Genomic DNA, 16457 nt, shown 5'->3' with positions numbered 1-16457 from the left:
TTCTAATTAATTTTCAAAGAGTAGTCATTGTCATCTGATTTCAGACAAAGATGATAACTATAATTCCAAAACTGATAAGAACTGTAACTCCTGAAATCTTCTTTACTTGGAGCAGACACCATACACTTTTTATGAATTGCTGTAATTCTCTAGTAATTAAGTACAATAATAGTCTTGATGACATACCATGCATGCAGCCAGAAATTCAGTTATGCATTTAAAATAAACCCTAGCTTTGTGTAGGCATTCAAATTAATTTTTCTTCTGTTGTGTTGTTTCATCTGTGCCATACCACAACAGGGATCAATTTCACTATCTGTTTTAGGCTTATGAAATATGAAGAGATGCCACAAAGTTATTTAGAAATCTTTGGCCAGTACAGATGGAGATAAATGTTCCTGTTTTCTCATTGGTTTCATTCACAGTGCATGCATTGGATCCCAAGACCCTTACTGTGGCTGGGACATGGTGATGAAGAAATGCACAACGCTGGAAGAAAGCCTGAGCATGAGTCAATGGGAGCAAAGCATTACTGTGTGTCCAGTAAGTCCAAATACATTCATCTGTCTCTTACAACTTGTGATTCCATGTGAATATCATGAAAATAAGCTAGAATAGATTTTTTCAAGCACAGAAAACTGTATTAATGCCATTTTTCTCAGGCCTTCCCAACAGATTTTAGCAGGATATTTAGGGGTTCTATTCCTTATCAAGCTACTTATATTTAAGATCAAATTATTTATAGTACTGTCAAAGGATAGTTGTGTTTTACCTGCAATGTGTTCCCACCTTGAAAGCAGACATGCACTAAGATTAGCAATATCGACATGTTTTTCTCTGCAGGATTTTACTCCATTTTGTACTTTGAAAAAATTAAAGATTAGTGGTATAATATTTTCTTTTAAGATCATTATTGCTAATATAAAAGGCCATATAAGGTCTTTCAAAGTCCATGAATTGGAAGGGTGAATTGTATGAATTAAGTCTCACCTACATAAATGATAGAAGTGATAATTATAATAAACTTAGTGTTACTATTTATGGTGGCTTAACAATTCTCTTTAAAAATTATTTTGAATAAATTTAATATAATAAAAAACAAACAACAAAGCTGATTTATATACCTTCATTTTAATATGGTTCCAGTGTTGGTTTAATATTGATTCTTTTCCCTCACTCCAAAGAGCACATAAAGAGGGTTAAGAAGGATCTTCCTTGTGCTACTAAGCTCTTTCCCTTGGAGACTCATGATGCTTTGTCTTTGCCTTCTGCCCATGAAGAGGGAGCCTTTCCAACTCAATTCTGCTTTTATCTCGAATAAGGACGTCCTGAACTTGTCCTCACTTGCCACTGAAGCACATGCATCTATGAATTTATGCTCATACAACATCCATGTTCTGTTCTCCTTGTGTTTAACAGGCTCCTTTTAACATCTTACTGACACTCCTCTCTCTTAAGCTGTGCTTTGTTTGTTGAACTAGAAGTGTGTAAAATTAGTATGAAGTTCTTCCAGCTTTCACTTACGATCTCTACATGTGTTGTAGCAGCCTCCTAGATAAAAATCACTACACTGATTCTGAGGTCCTTGAGAACTAGCTCCTGTGTTCAGACTATATCTGTGTTTGACATTGAATAGTATTTTTTGAAACAATATCTTGTCCTGTCCTTTTCATCCATGCTTTCACATAGTGGCCTAATAAAAAAGGCTGACATTGAATTCATTTTGCATTAGCATTTTAGCTCAAATCAGGAGCAATCTGGGGGCAAATACTCTGATTTTTCCCATCTAATATTATTTGTTTCACATCACAAAGCAGTCTTGAAGCACACAAACCACATTACTTTGAAATTAAATTAAGACAAAACTGTGCTCCAACTACTACTAGGCATTAGATCCATGTCCACAGTGAGCCTAAAGTAAAGCCCACAAAATACAAAGTATGTGTCAGGTCTTCAACATCAGCTGTTTTATTTTCCAGGTTTGCAGTTTATGTGCATACCACTTGCTAACGTAGACATAACCTTTGTCTCACAAAGTCTGGAATCAGCCACTAGTGCAGTCCTTGTCTCGTTGATTGGCAAGTAACTAGATGCACTGTACAGTATATTCCTTTCCAATTACAGAGCGTATATCATACCTCCCTGCAGTAATCCCGCAGGCTAAATGTGGTTATGTGGAGGTTTTGCTGGTGGCCTAGTTGGGTTGCTTTATTAGGAAGGATTACTGGAATGGGTTGGTGGGTTGGTTTTTGCATGAGCAGTCTGCCTACTGCTTAGTCTTTGAATTCTGGCATTAGTCCTTGTTTTCTTCCATAGACACAAAACATGAGGCCAAGAGAGGTTGGAGGGGGAGGGAGAAATGGTTTAGAAAGCAGAATTCAATTTGCTTCCATTCAACTGGAAAAACAATTATTTAGTATCTATTATATGACAGTTGTGTAGGCTATGGCAGTCAAGTCAAAGCAGGGGACCACCAAAGGATTGCTCAGAAATTAATCCACAGCTGTGAGATTTATACTGCATATCAGAGACGAAAAGATTTAGTGAGCCTCTACAGGATTTTTGGAGTTGAGCAGATTGAGAATGCATAATATAAGGAAAATTTTAGAATTAACTGTCTAAACTGAAAACTGTGGGTTTACCACTTTACTGTCTTAAAACCCCTGAACTCAACCTAACACATTATTGAACAAATTTGAAAACTTCATAGAAACTTTCCTTTAAAATAACACTGTATTCTGGCAAACTGCAATCGATTACAATTTTGCTTAGCGAGGCTTGCAAATATTTGTTTTTATAGCATTTTTATGGGCTGTGTTCACAGAATATATATAAGCCAGGATGTAATGAATTTCATTTTGTAGGCAACTGAGCTATGTTAATCCTTGACATCTGATATATACATTTAAGATAATATTGCAGTCAGAACATAACAGAATATTGGAAACCTTCTACCCTCTCTCTTTTGGTTTCAGTTGGTTCCAATATCTTAATTGTCAATAAAACTACACTGATCTTCCTAACACTATAGAAAATTTGTCTGATTAATGCATGACCAGTTTCTTCTAAACTCAGATCAGAGAGAGAGGCCTATTTATCCACTAGTTTAGCCCAGAATGAAAAGTGACCAGTTGCACTTGAGAAATTATTTCCTAGGGAATTATTCATATATCGGAATATTTGTTGGCATGTGTCCTGGTTTGAGTGAGTGGTGGTGGTTTTTGGTAGCAGGGGAGGGGGCTATAGAGGTGGCCCCTTGTGAGAAGCTTCTCGAAGCTCCTCCAGCTCTATGCCGGGCCTGTCTTTGCGCCAAGGCTGAGCCAATTAGTGACGGTGGCTGCACCTCTTCGATAATGTATTTAAGAAGGAGAACCTGGAAGGAAAAGTTGGAGTTGTGAAGAGAGGGAGTGAGGAGAGCATCTGTGCAAACACCAAGGTCAGTGGAAGAAAGAAGGAGAAAGGGGGTAGGTGCGCCAGAGCAGAGACTCCCCTGTATCCCGTGGTGAGATGGCAGGGCTGCCCCTTCTGCCACCCATGGAAGTCTGTGGTGGAGCAGATACTGATTTGCGGCATGTGGGGGCCCTCACAATGACCCAGGTGACTGCACCTGAAAAAGACCAGGACTCTGTGGGAAGAAGGCCCCACTGTTGTAGTTCGGCACTGGGAGGACATGCCTGTGGGAGTGACTTGTGTTGGAGAGTTTGTGGAGGACTGTCTCCTGTGAGAGGGGTGCTGTGCTGGAATGGGGGAGGAATGAAAGAAGTTTCCCCCCGCCCCCCTGCACCACTAGGGAGGAGGAGGTAAAGACATCAGGAGCAAAGCTGAGACCAGAAAGGAAGGAGGGATGGGGGAAGGTGTTTGGTAATGCTTCTCATAGTCCTGCTCTGTCTGTTACTTCTTGTTGTTATTAGTATCTGTATGCAATTCTGTTCTTTTTTTTAGTTCCCCTAAATAGTCTGGTTTTTACCTGTGCCTTAAAGGATAAGATCATTGCTCCCTGTTCTTATCTCAGTTTCCTGGACCTCTTCCTTCCTTACTTCCCAGCGCTGGGGTGAAAGGGGAGAAGTGAGCAGCTGCATGGTGTTCAGTTGCCCTCTGAGCTCAAACCACAACAGAATGTCATGGTAGAGCAGGGTGAGAGCTAGGAGAGGTAGCTGAGCATTGTGTTACTGTGTCTCTGAACTGTGAAGATCATTTGTGACAAATATGGTTATTTTGCTTATCTTACTTTTGATTTAGTTCTCAAGTTTGTTTTTTTAGGTTATTGTTTCAGTTGGCGTGACCACTTGCAGTCGTTGCTTAAAAATATACTGACATTATCAAAGACCTTTTACAATGAAAGTAAAAATAAATTTTAAAAAGTTTTTGAGTTGGTTGGGTTTTGGATTTGTTTGTTGGTTTGGTTTTTTTTTTTTGGGGGGGGGGGTTTACATAAGCATGCAGCATGAAATGCCTTTGTTTTCACAGCTGCGTGCAGGGAAAGAGTATAGTATGGGATCTTACCTGAATTCATTAGCAGCTTCAGGAAATACTCCAAAGCCACTGAATTCTGCACAAAGTAATCTCAAACCAAAAAGCTCATGGCAGATTTAAGGACTGGGTCACTGAAGAAGTGACCCTGACTCAGAGTGAAGGCACAAAGCAGGAAGACAAGGTGGGTGCAGAGAGGCTCAAGAAAAAAAAGATTGATATTTGGAGGACAAGGAGGAAGGTATCTGCAGAAGAAAAAGGCTGACATAAACAGGGTGGTAGAGAGGGAAAGCAGAGTATAGCCATGCCAGGAAAGTACAACATACTGTCTGATTGATTGTGATTTTCACCTTGAGGCGTGTCAAATGGCAAAAGGTTGATGGGAATATGTTCTGGTGAGGGCTAAAAAGGCCCCTCATCAGTATGTTTTGCTTTCCTGTATTCCTATGATGAAATTGTTTGATATAATTTGTGAAAGGGAGATACTCACAGAGAGACAGAGCAGGTGAGTCATGAGAAATGACCGAGACTGTAGTGGGATGGTATTTACAGGAGTAAGGGGTGGGGTAGGGGGGAATCGAGAAAGAGAAACCTGCCATCAGTATGTCCTGAGCTCAAGCTTTCGGCTAAGTTTTATAAATACCTTCCCTGACACTTAATATAAATTATGATAACCATAGACAACTGTAGCTTTAGTTTATAACTGTAGGTGCAACAGTAAAGATGCTTTGGTGCAGCATAGAAATAGAAAGCAGTAAAGACATTTTCACTTCTCTCACATTAATTGGATTGGGGACATATCATTGGTAGTTAGTGGACTATATATTTATTAGTCCAGCAGTGTAAAAGAGAATGGACTTGTCACTTAACAAGAAGTATTTCCTGTTGTCTTATGAAAAACAAGTGTATACTCTGCATGAGCATAGGTGGTGAGTTATTTTCAATAAACAGCTGTCAGCAGAATTTGAAATTTTGAATTATGGTTATGTCAGTTGTAGCTGTCAGAATATATACATAGCTGTTCTGTGGAGAAGCTATATCTGTGAAAAATAAATCATAAGAAATGTAATTAATAGTGAAATTATGGAACTTTTACCACAGTGAAAAGAATCAGCCAGCACCCAGAGTGTCAGTGGAAACATATCTTGTGCTGTAATCAAATCTCTTGTATCTTCAAATTATTAGTGAAATGTATACTTCCCTCACCACTGTTAAAATGAAACAATACTAAAAATAGCAAAGGGAGGCACCATTTCAGATCATTGATGGCAATCTACAACTGTAGTTCCTATTTCAATATATAAGCAAACGTTATGTTCTTACACATTTGATAAAATATTCATGACTACAACTGATACATATTTATTTTTATCTAAAGAGTGACTTTAAAAACTATTTAGCCTGCACTTGTTAGTACTGTTGTTTTGACTGAAACTGATCCTTTAGCATTTAAGTGAAAAAGTGGCCATCATTTCCATTTATGATCACATATTTGTCAAGATTAACACTTTACTAAAAGAATTAATAATATGAAAGCCTTTCTTTGTTAAGAGAGTTGAATTCCCCATGTCTAGGCCCATTTTCTTTAGAAGTTCCAGTAACCATGGAGGCTGCTGCCATTTCCATTAGCACATTTTGTTTCAGCTGGACAGTACAGATTTCCTACTAACGTGTTATAACTGCATGACAGAAACATTCCAGTCAAGATGAGAATGGTCTGACCTTTGTAGATAGAGGTGTTGAGAATTGACTTCAGCAGCAGGAAGCTGTCTCATCATGTAGGGCTAGGTGCTGCTTTTTGAAAATTATTTTAGGATTTATAGATACAATTGCATCTAATGCTTAGAGAGAGTCATATTTATTTCACTTTTACGAAATGGGGCTAATATGATATGTGATTCAAAAAAAATGTTGTCAAAAGAAGACACTCATCATGGAGATTTGAGTTTGATTCATTCAGCTACCCTGGACTAGTATCCTCTGCTGCCTCTTCCGTTTGATATAGATTTGGGTTTCCACAAGCATTCTTGCACATGCTGTTTTACAGTCAGAATCCAGGAAATAGGGAATACTGTCTTCAGAAGATAATTGAGAAAGTATTATTAGAAGATAATAGAATCAAATATTAAAAGATAATCGGAAAAGTATTCTATTGAATCACTGTAGGCAAGCATGATTGTGAAAGGTAATGGTTAGTTGTGATTATTGTTATTGCTATAGGGGTGGCATCCAGTGGCCCAAATTGGTTGGAGGTGGGGGGAATTATGCAGCTACAGAAATCATGAGGAGAGCTTTCTCTTTGGAAGTTATACCTCTCCAGTGGAGGCTTTTATTGTTGGTGGCTGAAGGATGTGCCTCCATCTACTGCAGAATAAAGAGGTTGTATGAAGGAAGTGTCAGGTCTCGGGTAAGCCTTTCTGTTGTGTTTGTTTCTAGATGAGGAACCTGACAGTGGATGGACATTTTGGAACATGGTCACAGTGGAAACCTTGCACCCACACTGATGGTGCCAGTGTTGGCTCCTGCCTCTGCAGGACACGTGTGTGTGACAGCCCTGCTCCTCAGTGTGGAGGTTGGCTGTGTGAAGGACCAACCATGGAGATTGCCAACTGTTCCAGGTACACAAAGCAATTTCAGGTGGTTTCAAAGTTTTTAACTTAATCAGAATAGAATCTGCCCTTTGAAATCTCATCTGCAATCCACTAAGCCTGTTCTGTGCAGAAAACAGCTCATAGCAATGGCCACAACAAATGAGACATTAGAAAGCATCTCTCAGACTATGTGGGAAAGAGAATGAGCCAGATGGCAAATAGTGATTTCAAATGCTGTGTACCAAGTAATATTGTCTTCAGCTAATTTAAACAAAAGCTCAGAAAGCAAAAAATCATTGTTAGGTAATATCCAAAGTATGATACCTTTTCTCAGTTCTGTAAGTCATAAAACTTTTTTTCTGGAAGTCAGAACCGTTTACTTTATTTGTGGATCTCACGTCACCATTGTATTCCCCCATTTTGCCTTGGGAAAAATGTTTTCATATATCTTTTGATTGTACCATGACATCTATGCTGCTCTTTGGCCACTCTTTTGTCTTCCTTAGGCACATAACCACTCCCAGAAAAAACAATGAGAGCAGATCATTCCAAAGACTCAGAACACTGCATATTCTGAACTGCATTAAGAGTTCGTGCTGAAAACATTATATATACTTTAATTGCAAGGTGAAAGTTATGTAGTGGTGCATTCTGCTTATTTTCAGTGATTCTTTCTACTTTTTGTCTCTGCTTTGTTGTTTTTTTTTTTCTTTTAAACGTCAGAAGCATATCATGGTAGTCAATAAAACTGATTATCCTTCTGCACAAGATAACTGCAAGCTCTGTAAGTGGAAATAGTCAATTTTAGGGAAATTATTAAAAACATAACAATATAGTATATAACATCAGATCAAGAGAATGGTAGAAAAGATAAGTATGCTGTGAGGTACTGAACAACAGCTATTGGCTGTCAGGTTTAGAAGGGAATTTGAAACATGATTTGGGACTTGATTCATGTACTACCATTGGCAGTATCACACTACTATTTTAACATCTTACTTCTGTTAACACTGGTATATTAGTAATTGATTCCCAGAATGCATGGATATCCAGATATTTTGTTCATTTTACCACTTGGGTCAGATGTTGCACTGACAGAGATCTTATTATTTTGTCTGAATATTTTTTTCAAAAGATTTTTTCTGTGTTACCAACTCTTATATCCCTTATAAGAACAAGATATCAAGATGCGTGAAATTGATTTGTTTTCATCGTTTAAAAAAAGTGATTTCAAAATTAAGGCACTATTTTAACTTTTGATTTTATGATGAAACCTCAAGAACTCATTATGGTTTGGTTTTATTTCTTTTTATTTCTGTTTATCTTTTACCAATATACAAACTGCAATCTAGCCATCAAAAGGTTTTGGGAACTGCTGAAGTGCATAATTTTTTGCTTAGGACAGGGTATGAAATTCCTCCTGAGATGTTTGGTTTAGTATATATTTTTCCTATGGTATATTGGGGAGGTACAGGAGTAGCCTTTCCAAAATTTCACAAATGCAGAGTACAGTACCATGAATTTTGTTAACTTTTTTTGTCACATCGCAAATAAGGTATTAGTACCTGAGAGTATCTTGATGAAATTGCCAACTAATGCATTTTCACACTTATTACTCTTTTTCCTTTAGAATCACAGAATCATAGAAACATTCATGTTGGAAAAGACCTTTAAGATCATTGAGTCCTAATACTGCCAATGCCACCACTAAACCGTGTCCCTAAGCGCCACATCTTTTAAATATCTCCAGGGATGGTAACTCAACCAGTTCCATGGGTAGCCTGTTCCAGTGCTTGACAACCCTTTTGATGAAGAAATTTTGCCTAATATCCAATCTAAATCTTGGTTGGTGCAACTTGAGGCCATTTCCCCTTCTCCTATCACTTGTTACTTGGGAAAAGAGACTGACATCCACCTCACTACAACCTCCTTTCAGGTAGTTTTAGGGAACGACAAGGTCTCTCCTGAGTGTCCTTTTTCTCAGGCTTCAATCACTTTCCTTTCAGAAAAAGTAGCAAAATTTGACATTTTAATCTCCCTGAAAAAAGACCACAAATAATAATTGGAACAATACATAATTAAAATTTATCTCCAGAACTTTGATACAGGAGTTTGCAGATGAAGTTTACCCAGAATAAAGTGACGGAAAGCAACTAAATAGCTTCATAGCTTTGTACTTCTTGTGTAATGGGGTCGTATCAGCAGTTACTGATTACAAAGCATGGAATATGGCAGGATCAGAGCACCTTTATTTTAGTTCAGTATTCTTTAAGAAATGGCACACGATGCAGTATTAATGACTTCTACAGAAATATTAATGGGCCAGATTCTGCTGTCAGTCACACCTAATCAGCCATTCGCTATGTATAACAGATGACAGAGCCTGAGCTTTTTATTCTACCAGAAATGGAGGCTGGACACCATGGACTTCTTGGTCACCTTGTAGTACCACTTGTGGAATAGGCTTTCAAGTTCGTCAGCGTTCCTGCAGCAACCCAACCCCTCGACACGGAGGACGCGTCTGTGTGGGACAAAATCGTGAGGAGAGGCAAGTTGCCTTTTTTCTACTGTCTGTTTTAATTTCTTCTGCTCAGCTGTATTCCACAGGACATTTTCTCCTTTACCCGTCTTTTTTTTTATTCTTTCCTTTCCTTTCACTCTCTCTTTAACTACACTGCTGCATGGTAGCAGTATTCCCATTAGCAAGGCTGTGGGTCTGCAGTGGTTCTTTCATCATTCACTTACCTGCATCCCTCTCGAGCCAGCTGAGAGCTCCTGGTAGTGCCAGAGAATTGTGCTGAAGCAATGTGCTGCTGTCCCTTGAGTCCTGAAAATTGATTTTCCTTGAAAACTGATTGCAGTGTGTTTGAATTGTAACTCGCCCAGCCTCAAGACCTGGAATTCAGAGCAAAATATAGTAAGGTTACAGCACTATGTTACTGATGCCATGAGTTCATTTTTTTCTGTCTTAAATGAATTAAGCATCTGTATAACATGAAAGGAAGTTGCAAGGGCTTTGTTTTATATTCAATAAACGTAATACACCTTGAACTCAAATATCCTTTAGTAAGGTTTGAGGTTTTTTTTTAAATTTGTTTATATATATATTAACCCCTGAGCAGATCAAGTCAGCTCAGAGTTTGATTTCACCATCTACTGCTTTGACACTGAGCTGGGTATTTTGACACTAGCTCAGAATGTAAAGTTCAGGCCTCTGATTCCATTTTACATGCATCCTAATGTAATTGTGTTACGAATTTTAACAGAAATGAAATATTTCTTTAAATCAGATTAGAATATATTCAGATAAAGTGCAACTCTTAGGTGCACTATGTTGTTTCCCGAGGCATGCCAAAAAGCTAGATAGCAGCAGACTGGTGTTGGTGTGAGAATTTGGAGTACTGTAGTCATCTGTTCCAAGATACGTATGCAGATATGTTTCCTCTCAATATGCATTGCAGCTTACCTCAGTGTTTCTGTATGGACGATTTAGTATCCTATATTACTGTTGGATGAAAACAAGATTCAGTAACCTTTAGATGAGTTTCAGTGAAGGATTTAATTAAACAGCAACTCTGGCATTTCTTCAGATGAAGAGATTCCATTGAAGGGAAGTTGCATCACATATTTATGTATTAGTAGATCATCAGGGACCTGGTCTTTCTAACTCTAATTGTAAAGGATCTGTATCACAGTACATGTGAACACTTCTTGCTGTTTCAGAGCCATGAATATTTACCATTTCATTTCAGAGGAGAGCATTTCATTATTTTGTGAATCGCTTTCTGAAAACAGATTGCCCAACCAAAAAGCCATCACCACGAAAATGTAGATTATAGCTGCTGTTACATAGGTCTGTCCCAGCATGAATAACAGTTATTTTCTTTAACTGAGAGGTCAGTCCAGGGCAAGACACAATGAGACTGAACATAGAAGAAAAAAATTTAGTTTGGATAGACTTTTTTGTGATGGACTATGACTGTTAGTAGTCATTGTTCATCTTAAGTTTAACATGGAATGGAAGTCCAATAAGGAGCTTCAAAGAACTACAAAAAAGCATGAGAAATACTTCCATAATTATAGGAGAAAATGTCCACTATTAAGACAACGAGTGCACTAAAAAAAGCCATTACAAACTGGAAAGTGATACTTACAATGAGTTGAAATAAAAGCAGCCTAGAAGGATTGAATTTTGGTATGTACTGTTCTGAAGGAACAGCAGGCTTATGTTGCTTTGCTTTCATAGCCAGCAGGTTACTTGTCCTTTCCCTCTTCATCCAGTTCAGCAGCAATCTGGGATGTATGTGTCTGAGTTTACTGCAGGATGCTTTTTTCTCTCATAGTTCCTCTGTCGCTGTTTCCTGTCTCCTTGTAACACCCTTCATTCTCACTGGCCCTGCACCATCTTCTCACTAGCTTGCTCACAGCTGACCTTCCTACCTCTACCCTGATTTTCTTTTAAGTTATCTGTGATGTGTGCTGATACTATTAAAGTGGGATTTTAAAGTACGTTTAAGTTTTATTTCCAGAAGGTGTGGTATCTTAGGAAGTTTTGTCATATAATTTGTAAAGCAGCTAGAGGAATGAGGCATCACTTGTATGCCAGGATTTTTGTCACTGTCAGGCCAAGTACTTGAATAAATCTTTTCAGAGCTGTAAAAAGCAGATTTTCCTGGGAAACTTGCCGGCCGGGGCCCATCCCACCACACCCAGCAGGTCAAGCCTGGATACTGTGGCCAGATGCAAGGAAGAGTCTAGAGTATAGGTGATATGGTGATGAGGCAGGTATGAGGTCCAGCTGAGGAGCCAAGCCACAGGCCAGGGCTAGGATCAGGTTGAATGGTCACCAGGTAGGTCTACAGTGACAGGACCAAGGCCTGAAGCCAGTCCACATGTTGAGGTCTAGACCAAGGGGCTTCACAGTGGGCCAAGGACAAAGGTCCAGCACTTCTTGCACAGCTCAGGCAGGGATTGAATGGCCCTGGCAGAGCCTAAATAGAACCATCACATATTCAGTGGCGTAAATACCTGATTCAGTTTCCAGAGTCAACATTGTGCCAAACTTTGAAACAGCTTTTCGACAAAGTGATTTCAGTAGAAGCCCAGTGCGTAACTCCATAGAAAGCAAACACAGAAAAGGCAGCATATAGCTGAGGTAAATTCACCTGCAGATGTGAATGCATATTCAGCTTAAGAGTATTTGTTCATGTGTTAAGAGCTAAATGTTTGTCTAGGTTATGTTTGTTTTACCTCATGAAAGCCATCACGTTATCATGGCTAATGTGTCTGGCGGTTCTGTGGTTGCTCGTCATTCCCTTGAAATCAGTAGCAATATTTACCAATTTAAAGTGTTGCAGATAGGTTAAACTGTTTCATGCTCTGCTGTTAAAGGGGTGTGGGGGTGGAAAACGGTTGTGAGTGGATGGCAAAGGCTCATACACAAAACAAATATGCCTTGTAGAAATAGGTCAAAAGTGCAGCTGATGTGCACTTAGAATATGGAGAGGGAGTAAAAATAGTATTTTAACAAAATTTGCTAATCAGATAAAATAATTTTATAGTTAAGACTACAGATGGAAGACATCCCTATGAATTCATTAGGGAGTTAAAAACTTCCGGGTTTTCCCATATGAGAAATAATCACTGAAGCTGCTGGAAAACTCTCTAGGTTTTAGTTTATAGAGTCTATAGTATCCTGTCTTGACTTTTTAATTGAGTATTTGTCCTCTTCTTTCTGTAGAAGATGCGGTGGATATGGGCTCATTAAGTCCACTGGTCTTCCTTCTATCTGTGCAGAAATGAGGGATATTGGAATGAGATTCCATTGTTTTTAGTGAGTGTAATTATCTTTTATTACATAGAAGAAAAAAAAAAAAAAGAAAGAAAAAAAGAAAAACATGGCAAATCAGAAGTAGAAAAATTAATTGGCTGCAGATGGGGAGTAAATGTTTGAAAGTCCTGGAAATTTTTTGGTGTATAAGAAGATAAGGGGCAGTACATATTACCACTTTTTTTTTTTTTTTGTACACAGTCCTCAGCAGATATTCAGAGATTTTGGGTTTGTTTTCACAAGAAGGAGGAACTGCTGAGAGTCAAGTTCCTGCTTTGTGTAGCAGTCCTTGTTTCCAAACAGTGCGAACAAGCTTGGTCCCCTTCAGCAGAGGCCAGACACCACAAGGCTTTGGGCTTGCTTGCACTCTCATGCCTGTCTTGTCTGCTGGGAAGTGTGTGCTCCCATCCCCCTTGCTTTCTCTGCTCCCTCCTCTTCTTCCACAGAAACCCCTGGGAGCACACGCCCTGGCCCTTACCACCTTCAACAGTCTTTTGGGTGGGGATTTCTGTCAATTCAGCGGTCTCAATCCAGTAATGCATGTGTGTTGTGTGTCTGCCTTCAATTAAAGGGATCTAGCATTCCCATCAACCTCTGTAGTCTGTGCTTCCCAGTAAGTCACCAGCTGGTAAGCACAAGTACCCACCACATAACAATATATTGCATAGGAATGGGCAGACAGTGATAAAGGTTAGTTTGTTTTTCTTAAATACAAACTAGTGTAAGACAGTTCAAAATCAAGAATTATGTGTTTAAATTAAATAACACCTTTTTGTGGAATAAAAAATACACATTTGTAACTGTCATGCAGTTAGCCTGTGGTACTCAGTGCTGCATGGCAACACTGAAATAAATTGATGTTTTACTAAAGGTTGAGATCTTCATAACAACAAATATAGTAATTCCAGCTGTACTGGAATTGTACAGAACAAAAATTTTTAAATTACTGTAGGAACTAGTGGTTGTGGACACAACTGGACAGGGGATGTTCTCCTTTCCCCCGTATGGCAATTCTTTTATTAGGGCACTGAACTTGGATTCACTGCAAGGGGGAATGGGAAGGGTCACTGTACAAAACCCACATTTCTCTAGGCTGTTCTCTCTTCTGACCTCATTGCAGTTAGATTAGGGGAGAGGGCATTGGTTTCACAGATTCAAGTTTTTTGCATTGCATGTTTTGTTGAATTACTGTAAAATGTTAGCCCTGGGGGTCCTGAGAACAAAATTAAGAGGGGAAGAAAGAGCAAAAGGGAAAAAGGGTTACTGAGTGACTTGAAATGCAGCCAAGAAGAGATATAATGAAACTTGGCTCAAAGCCCCATGCTGTAGCACAGCTCTCAAAGATCAGTTGCAAGGATGTCTCTAGCTGTGAAAACATACCTGATGTTTTCAGAGACCAACTGTCTGAAATGAAAATAAGATTCTACTTGTATGCTGTATTTTTTTTTCTTTTCCTGAGAAAAGGGAAAAATTGACACTCACTCTGTTGTTGACTTTTTTTAAAAAAAAAAAAAAAATGTCCTAAATTAAAGTTAAGCAGCGTGCATAGACGTTTTAGTGCTTTTTTCAGTTTCATCTTGTGGTTTCAACTGCGTCTTTGGTGTTGGTTAACAGAATTGCCAACCTTTGAAGTGCTTACTGTGTTAGTTGTTAAATTTCTTTTCTGCTTAAGTAAGAGAGCAGGTGCTAGGGCACATTGACACTAGAAGAGGCACTGTGTGATGAGTCTCATCTAAGTGAGATTTGTCACACCTAACTTCAGGTGTCCACAAATGTGAGTGCTTCTGTGTGAGACAGTTTTCTGAACTTCCACTTCAGATTTCTACAGTCTGTAGAAATCTAATCAATACAGGCTGTGGAGAAGAGTGATTTTTCTCCTTCTACTGTATATTCCTAAATTGTGACCATTTATTCATGCTAGTCTCCTTAGCTTGTACTGATAACATTTTCGTTGGCTGTAATGGGAGCTTAGATGTCTGACTCCACACAGCCTTTAGAATCAATGGAGAGAAATCAGTATATTGAGGATCATGTTTGTATGATCCACATTAGACATTTGTATTAGTGTGACAGAAATATGTTTTAAAAGGACTGTTTCTCTCCATAAACTGTTGATCGAGTTTAGATGACTACTTCATTTATAGACAGCTACAGTGTAAATGCCTATATTTTAAGGCAAGATGAGTCCCACCCTTAATTTTACTCTTGCATGGCTGAATATCAGCAATTGTCAACTTCATGGCAGACTTGCTTTATCCTATGTGCAATATTAACTTAGCACATCTCCATTAAGAACTAATGAATTTATGCAAAATAGGTACTCATTTGATGAAATAAATAGTGATGGTACCTATATGTTTCATTGGGTACACATTCTCAACTAATGATCACAGAGACAAACTATCACAAAGAGTCACATAAATGACTGCATGTGATAAAAAATGTGTGCAATGTGTGCAGTTGTTGGAGTTTGGGGGGAAGAATGTCCAGGCACTGAACATTCCTATGCATCTTTAGTGATGGCATAATGTGAACTGTGAATTGAAGGTATTGAACATGCAGGAGGGAAAAAAAAAAAAGTAGTTTATGTATAAGCTACTCTTGAAAAACATTTGCTCAAATCATGCACTGTAGAGTTCTGAGGTAACAGATTTATAAATATTGAGGGTTTGGGGTTTTTTTCCTCAGTTTACTGATAAACAGCAGATAAGGTCAATACAAGCTGTTAATAGTTTCTTTAACTACACAGAAACACAAAATTAAATGTCACTACCTTATTTGCCCCATGCCCAAGCTTTTAAATTTTGATGGAGTTGCTCAGGCCTAGGGACAAATTCAGAATCATAGACTCCAGCATATGTAATAAGGCTACTGTATTATACAACATATGCAAAAAACATTTTTTTCCCATGGAACTCTGAATTTGCATATTCCTTGGTAAGGAAGAATTAGAGCTTAAGGATCTTGGGGCATTCTGAGAAAAGAAAAAAAAAAGAAAAAGTAGTTATGGTTATTTTTGTTTATACTGCCATTTCTCTTTTCGTAGAAAATTAATTACTGAAGTATTGGACTCTGTTTCCTTTGCAGGAGAGTGCAGAGTAATGGAAACTTGTTAGAAGGGCAAGAAGACAGTGGATTTTTAGATGGCTGGTATAAAAAATGCAGAAATATTGTAACAGATTGGTTTGTTTGTTAAGGACAGTCAGTAGTTGGAACAAGAGCCACTTAGCCACATCCATAAAATATGAGAGCAGTCCTTCAGGATCATCTGTTTTCTGAATATCTGTCATGGCTTTCCTTTATCTGAAATAACAGCTTGGTCTCTTTAAGAGCCCCTGTCACACTTGCTGGTAGCCCAAATCCTTTGGACCTGTGTGGAGGACCCTTACTAAGCAACATATGCTACAGCTAGTGTTATTGGATGGCACACTTAAAAAATCCATAATCTTAGGTTTTTGCAAAAAATGTTTAAAAATCGCTAAAAGTTGTGACACTCCCACATATCTGAATATCTTGTTACAATAATTACAGCTCAGTAGTAAAATATTCTTGATTCCCTGAAGAAC

General features: G+C 38.4%; 1 protein-coding gene across 5 annotated transcripts in view; it reads left to right on the top strand.

Annotated features, from left to right (window-relative positions):
• The window catches only part of SEMA5A (semaphorin 5A), a 348842-nt gene that overhangs the window by 256495 nt on the left and 75890 nt on the right, over nt 1–16457 (top strand). For all 5 annotated transcript variants that reach the window (XM_074899498.1, XM_074899502.1, XM_074899501.1 and 2 more), the window contains 3 exons: nt 426–543; nt 6907–7088; nt 9466–9609. In XM_074899498.1, the coding sequence (XP_074755599.1) occupies nt 426–543; nt 6907–7088; nt 9466–9609 (444 nt within the window). The remainder of the gene's footprint in view (nt 1–425; nt 544–6906; nt 7089–9465; nt 9610–16457) is intronic.

The sequence above is a fragment of the Athene noctua genome, chromosome 2 (genome assembly GCF_965140245.1).
Source record: "Athene noctua chromosome 2, bAthNoc1.hap1.1, whole genome shotgun sequence".
Classification (NCBI taxonomy): domain Eukaryota; kingdom Metazoa; phylum Chordata; class Aves; order Strigiformes; family Strigidae; genus Athene; species Athene noctua.
Note: the sequence above shows the minus strand (reverse complement) of the source record. Positions and strands in the feature narration are given on the sequence as shown.